This window comes from Branchiostoma floridae, chromosome 14 (assembly GCF_000003815.2).
Source record: "Branchiostoma floridae strain S238N-H82 chromosome 14, Bfl_VNyyK, whole genome shotgun sequence".
In the NCBI taxonomy this organism is placed as follows: Eukaryota; Metazoa; Chordata; class Leptocardii; order Amphioxiformes; family Branchiostomatidae; genus Branchiostoma; species Branchiostoma floridae.
Genome location: NC_049992.1, coordinates 9,686,109 through 9,693,498, shown reverse-complemented (window position 1 = coordinate 9,693,498; position 7,390 = coordinate 9,686,109). Strand labels below are relative to the sequence as shown.

Here is a 7,390-nt window from a genome sequence, read left to right as displayed (position 1 = left end):
AGTCCTGTAAAGTCATTTTTAAATGGATAGGAAAAAGTTAAAGGTCCGCAAGCCTTTTGGGAGCCATAAGGGCAGTGGACCATACTGTCATAGACCCATCCCTCTCCTTCCACGGCCTTTCAAATTTTACCTCCGAAACCGTAGCCAGGTACCTGAGCGGAGTGAAGAAAGTTGCATGCCTTTCCTATGGGCGCAACGTCTAGCCGGAATGATAGGAATAGATCCTATACTTTAATTTCTGTAAACATTGTAGTAATAGCCAACACGTTGCTTTGATTCGTGTGGTACAGCTTGGAAAATAAAAAAAAAGTAGTCCCAAGGTCTTCTTAAGGCCCCATGGGGTAGTGGGTTGTCATCTTCTGTGTATGTGTCTAGATTACTATATTGGGAGGCAGAGCCCAACCCTCTCTTACCATCGCCTTTTTTCTTCCCAGCCGAAGTCAGGTACCCATTTTTTTTACACATGGGTGAAGTGAGAAAAGTTGTGTAAAGGCGCAGTCACATGTAGGTCGTTCGACCGTCGTACAATTTTGATAATAGGATTTTTAAGCGAGTAGTAACAGAGCCAACCACCCACAAGGATCCAAGAGAGCGTTTGTGCAGCAAGACAGCTGAACATTGTAGGACACATGCATGGCTGTCCTAAAAAATGCCAAAAGTTAGCGATCGTAGCACGAACTATGTGACCGCGCCCTAAAGTAACTTTCCGAAGGACACGAGATCGGTGACACGACGGGACTCGAACCAGGCACCAGGAGTCGTTATTCCACACGATCGCGCACTTTTGTTGCAAGTGATCATCGTTAACAAAGCCGCATAACTGTTAACAGTGTATCTCTTATTCTTAGCGGAGCAACGTAAACAGCCAACATGGGGAACTGGACCTACAGCAAGACCTTCGTTCTCCTGTACTTTGTGGCCATGTGGCAAAGCCGGAATGTGTACGGAATAACTAAGCAGGAAGCAGCACAGTTGAAAAGTCAGTAGGTCGTCTTTATACCTCCCTCACATTAGGCGAAAATCGATCGGACGACGAGTCTGCGAGCTCTAAGTTACGAGGAAGCATGACTCTGACGGGAAGGGGGGAACTCTGCCATTTCTTCATTGGCAGCAGGGTTATGCCTCCTCGTAATTTAGAGCTCGCAGACTAGTCGTCCGATCGATTTGCGCCTAATGTGAGGGGGGTATTAGCGGTTAACAAAGTTCTTTATATACACAATCAAGGTCCTTGTACAGAGACAGCTTCTTTCCTCAGACTGCCACACTATGGAACTATCTCGATGACAACTGTTTTCCTCCTGTACACAATCTTCAGGCCTTCCAAAACAGAGTTTGCCGCTATACATATATCTCCTATCAAAGTAATTAATTTCCATCATGACCTCAGCCCATTGCATATATTTAGGAGCGCTTGAGTGGCTTTGCATTGAACAAATTCGTTGAAAAATGTCTTATTTGTAAGAAAACTCTAACTCAAGACTTTGTGGCATTCACTAGGTCTAATATCAGAGGTGAAGACAAAGATTGACCAGGCGAAACTGCAGGTTGTGCGCACCCGGGAACACTCCTTGTCACAAAGATTCGTTGGTAAGGTTCCTGAGTGTCATGTTCCTTTTATGTTTACCTTCATGGAAGGGCAACATATTGTTTTGCTCCGTTTCCTCTCCTTCTTCTCCGAATAAGGTCAACGTCCCCATCGCAGCACTGTACGTGTATTTTCGTATGTTTAAGGTATAATATCTTTAACGTCATTTTGACACGGAAGTTGTATGAGGGACGTATGGGCATCGTTCAAAAGGCCCCTTTCAGGCCTACCGAAAAGAATTTTGTTCAAAGACGTATTGACGTTCATTTTTGTTTATTTAAGGTACCTTTTCCAATAAGAAAATTTGACACGGAAATTATGCCATACTATCACTGTATGCCCGAATGTGCTTAAATCTGTATCGTCTTCAGTGGGTATGCTATATAGAAATTTAATGAAATATCTTTTGACTGTAAGTATTTGATGATGATGGTGTACCGTTTTCAGGACCATGTGCACCTGGCAGCTTCTCCCAGACCGGTACAGACCCGTGTGACCTGTGTCCGATGGGGACATTCCAAGCCAGACATGGTGAAACCGAATGTTTATCCTGTCCACTGGGCACGGGTACAGACGCCGTGGGGTCGGAGGCCTCAAGCGACTGTGTTGGTGAGTACGTCATATCAATACCTCGTTGCTGTTTTACTCACATGAGTAATGGTGCTGTGATGTCTATTAAGTTCTCGAGGCACCTCCTCGAACATTCGGCCCCCATTTTGCGTCTCAGATAGCTGCAGTTATCCCCGAGGATGGAAGGGTAAACCCTACGACGAGGTTGGGTAACATCAATTATCATAATTCCACCAGGTGCCATTATACCGCCACCTCAAAAAAAAAACGTTAGTATAGAAGTCTTCCCAAGATTGTCTTGAACACCGAATGTTAAATATCCTAAATGTAATACAATTCAGATATTTAGGTGTTGAAGACAATCTTGAGAAGGCCTCTATAACTACGTTTTTTGAGGTGGCGGTATAATGGCACCTGGTGGAATTATGCGAATGTATGTTACAGCACCATTAAAAACACCAGATTCGAAAACACCAGAAAACGTATGCATTAATCAGCTAGGTAAAATGCTTACACGAAAAAAAAAACACACTAAATGTAAATATGAATATTACTTTTATCTTACATCCGCATTAGTGGATGAGAAATCATCCCTCAGATGCCACATTATTTCTTCTTTCATACTTAGATATCGATGAATGCCTTGGGAACCCATGTGGACCAACGCCGAACAGGTGCCAAAATAGTCCGGGAAGCTTCAGCTGCCAGTGTGGTCATGGCTATGAGCCCAGAGGAATGACATGTGTTGGTAAGCATATGCTCATTGTTAGATGGATGCAGCTGTTGAGGAACACATTTTTTTGGTACAGGTATCACTAAAATGGACAACATTAAATGTACCGCAAAATACGACGATAACAAAATGTTAGTGGTAAGATTACTAACGTAATAGATGAATGACTGAAAAACAAAATGTTACCTTTGATACTTTTGCAGATATAAACGAATGCACAGGAAACCATGGCTGTGACCATGTCTGCGAGAACACACAAGGAAGCTACCGGTGTGAATGCCATGGGGCCTTTACCCTAGATACGGACGGAAGGAGCTGTTCCGGTGGTATGTATATCTTAGTCATATTCTAGCTAAGTGTTCAGTAACTTTACAAATGGCAAACATAGTTCCTTTCTGTATAAATCTATTGTTGGTCAAACAGCAGTGAAGTTATAAAGCTGGAGAGTATTAAGATTGAATTACTCGATATTCAACATAGACATACATTAATAGGGTTCAAATCTAAAGGCAGTATATTTTCCTCCATAGATCATATTATGATTTACCTGCAGTTTGAACAGCGTTTCTTTAAAGAAAATGTAGAATCTCATTCCAGCTCCAGAGACTCTTTTACCCGGCAGGCATAGCCTGGAGTCCAGCCTTGTTAGTTTTGGTCGCTGTTAGGAGCGGGCTTGTGTTGACAAAGATGCATGGATTCAAGGCTATACCAAGCAGGGATCTATTGAAGGGGGGCGTTCTCGTCTTCTGATTGTCCCGCTTTCTGACACTCTATCCCTTAAAGGCTTTCAGAAAACGGAGGAAAAGGTAACGAGCTCACTCCTTAAACTCTTATGGAGAGTAACTCTTGTATCTTTTCTCCACGCAGACTGGCCAACAGGAACGTACGGCTTACCCAGGACTAACACAGGCTGCCCGGAATCTGCAGGCGTGACCTGGCACACGGGCTACCGTTACCATGACACCGAGGACGACGGCGCCAACAACTACTGGACGTCAGGACTGCATTTTGATGGAGATTTCTGGAGGGGCAACATGTATCAGAAATTTTGCATGAAAGTGAGCGTGGTCAGAGTTATTTCTCAAAAGTACAAAAAGTATTGTATGTAGATTAGATAGATGATCATATTTAAATCGGTATTCTACTTTACACACATATATTCAATAACAAACATTCAGAATACCCTGTGTAGTGTATATTTAGTCATAGAGTTTGAGCAAAAATTGTAACCTTCACATCTCTACCCTCCCAATCCAGACATCTTCTTGGCAAGGACACGGCACCTGGCCACGTGGTAGCTACTGTATCTTCAAGAGGAGTGGATGTCCGAGTGGTACGTAGGTATAATGTTTGTACGCCTTAAGTTACAACGCAATAGAAACGATGGTCTTTGACATAATCATCAGTCTACATCTACGTCTACGTATTACTTTCCACATACTGCCAAAACATCTTGGGGTTCTCTAGTGCTTCGCCTAAGATCTCCTTCAGATATTCGTTGTGTGCTTTTCTAATTTTTTATTTGCTTAGCCAGTCTGCGCGTGGTCTTAAAGTTTTCCCAATCGTGTTCTTCCATTGTACTCGTAGCTCTTTTGTAGACTTTTTTCTTCTTCTTGATTATTCGTTTAAGAGCTGAATTAAACCAGGCACAGTGATTCTTATTTGATGGTATTTTCCATGATACATGTTTGAGAATAAATGGTTTGAGTCCTTTTGTGAAGTAGTTCCAGTTGTCTTCTACCGGACAGTTAGTTGGGACTCTTTCTTTGAATTATTTTCTAAGTTCTGCAATCCCTCTATGAATGCTGATTTGTCAGTTTTCTTGTATATGTAAACTGTACGCGTTTTTTTGTGTTTGACGTGTACAAAATGGAACGTAGGAATCCTTCAACTCTGAAGTCTCTAGTCATTCTCATTCTCATCAAAGACTTTCAGGTTAACATTAGACTGCGGCTGTCATGGATGAAGATATGTATACTAGGTAATGAAAATTTGATACTGCGTTTCTAGGTTTCCAAACTGGGGAGCTGTTCTGGGACGACGAAGACGACAACAATGCAAACCGTAGGAGTGGCGTAGTGCCCGACGGGACGTACAATCACAACACGCTCATCTGGTACTGCTGTCGTAACGATGGTAGCGCCAACACCCGCATCCCGCTACCCAGCCGCAAACCGTTTTACCTCTTCCGCTTCAGGCAGGGATGCCAAAAGGTGAGGAATAAGTAACCTACGGGCTTCTGCTTTTGCATTCAGCTGACCGAAATGTTGCTGAAACTTTTGCATCTCACCTGTCTTGTAAGACGCCATCTTGGATTCTGCCAATCGATGCATTATTTTCATTTTTATTACACATGTCATGTCTCAAGACTTAGTCAATCCTCGTCGTTTTATTTCAAATTGCTGTTTTATTAGCATTAATCGTAACAAATCTATAACAAAGTATCGTAACAAAGTTTTCAATATGGTTGACATATAATGTTATAGAGCTTTGCCAGTTAGTAATGGACTCCAGTGGAAAATCTTAAGTGGTGTAGGACTAACAAGGATATGTTGTTTGCAGGTCCTCAGGATGAATGTAAGGGAGGAATACTTCCGCTGGGACGATGAAGATGACGATAATATTAATTATCGCCGGGGAGCGCATCCGTACGACACAGGGGGTAGCAGAGACCACAAGCTTCACTACTGTTACTATTGGTGATTGTCAAGAACAAAAAAATAACATTCATTTATGTCCCACAAATAACATATAAGTCAATGGCTATATCTTCTTTTTCTATCAAAGGAGTTAGAGATAACTGTTTGCAAGCTGCCATTACAGTTAAGACGGAGCTTGACACTGCTGTATGAACCTCCTTAATAACAAATTACCAAGGAGAATGCCAAGACATCCTGTATGATTGGTTTCTGTAAGTCAGTTAACATTCCTTATCCATTTGTAAAGGTGGAAACTAATGTAAATTAGAATTTGAACCCAGGACATAAAGCTAAACCCCTTCCATTGTACTACACGTCCCCACCACAAATTGAATTTAGGATGTGTTTGGGATGTCTTAACAAATGGTTGCTTGGCATTGAACCTAATTAACAGAAATGTGCTGCTTTCCTCCCAGACAACTAATTTCCATTTAATTAACTTTTAATGAATGTTGTTACTTCAAGCTGAAAGAGCTGCCAAAAATAAAGCAATTGTATTTACGCAATGCAGTTACATGCTTTGCACGAACATCAGACAGTTAGGTGGTCACATAGGAGTTCGTCAGTACGAACAAGCAAATGGTTGATATGCTTTGAGATTTTCACTACTAGATTTTTGGGGGGAGCAGAGGAAATGGTAACTTTCCCCTGATTTGTTTGTTTTCCTTGTTTCGTTTTTAAAATTTGTTTATTAAAAAATAATTCAGAAGACACATAGATCCTTTTGTAAATTTCCGACGTATTTCTATTTGATTTGTACTTCTTATTGATCTTTTGTAAGATAAATTCTGTTATTAGGTTATTTAACGTTACAATTGCAACTGATGTTATGTGTTCATTCCTTTGATTTGATTATGTACAATTGATTTATTTTGCAACCTAGGGGAGGCCCATGAGACGCCTTTATGGTTTATGACCTTACCCTGCACGCATTTATTTCCTATGTACAATGTTTTTAATTTCATGTATATATGTGCGAAGAAATAAAGACGCAAATAAAGACACAAATGTTTCAGAGCAACCTTATTCGGCCAGTCAGTCCTCGATCATAGTGAGTCGGGCATGATGCTTCTAGCCTGGTAACCGATCCTTACGGGCCGGGTGGAGGTTCTATGGCATACATAGGAAAAAATATATAAGAAAGTTTAGACGATAGAAATTCCTCCAATGATTGAAAAATCCCATTCTCATCGATAAATCCCATTCACCAGACTCTTGTATCAGGTAGATAAGTCTTGTGGAACTTTCCATGTAATTATGTACCAGTAGATGCCATAGTTTGAACCTTGTACAATTGTTGTGCAAGTAAAGCTGTTATCATCATGTTCTATCGGCCTCATTCCTAGTAAGTAAATGTTTTTTTCCTGACAGCCTATCTTTCGATTACTGATTACTATCTTCCCGTTATTTACCCTCATCCGACCGATACATTTTTACGACGAATCTGGGGTCTTTTGGGGACCTGTTTCGCTCAATTGGTGGTTTCATTCGGTGGCGATAGCAAAGAACCAGGCGTTATGACACCATATACACCTTGGGGCGGGTTATTAATCCTTAATTGAGTAAAACGTAATTACCACAACTACTTGACAAGCGTGGCAACTGGTGTCACATGCGGAGACACCGGATGCCATTCTTTTTCTTTTTTTTCTTTGTAGTCGACCTTAAGCTGAAAGCCCTTGTGTTCACGTAATGCAGTTACAACAGATTACTAATCTTGCTGTAGACTTCAGACTTTATAAACTATAAACGTTGCTACATGTGTTACACAAAGACCAGACCTTCAGTTAGTCATGTAGGGGT

At 41.3% G+C, this 7,390-nt stretch overlaps 1 protein-coding gene across 1 annotated transcript in view; it reads left to right on the top strand.

The window, feature by feature from the left end:
- LOC118431101 (sushi, von Willebrand factor type A, EGF and pentraxin domain-containing protein 1-like) overlaps positions 1-6,597 on the top strand; it is a 20,152-nt gene extending 13,555 nt beyond the window's left edge. The window contains exons 14-18 of the mRNA XM_035842214.1: positions 3,092-3,214; positions 3,756-3,946; positions 4,146-4,221; positions 4,899-5,101; positions 5,451-6,597. Of these exons, the coding sequence (XP_035698107.1) occupies positions 3,092-3,214; positions 3,756-3,946; positions 4,146-4,221; positions 4,899-5,101; positions 5,451-5,591 (734 nt within the window). The 3' untranslated portion in view covers positions 5,592-6,597. The remainder of the gene's footprint in view (positions 1-3,091; positions 3,215-3,755; positions 3,947-4,145; positions 4,222-4,898; positions 5,102-5,450) is intronic.
- Positions 6,598-7,390: the final 793 nt, after the last annotated feature.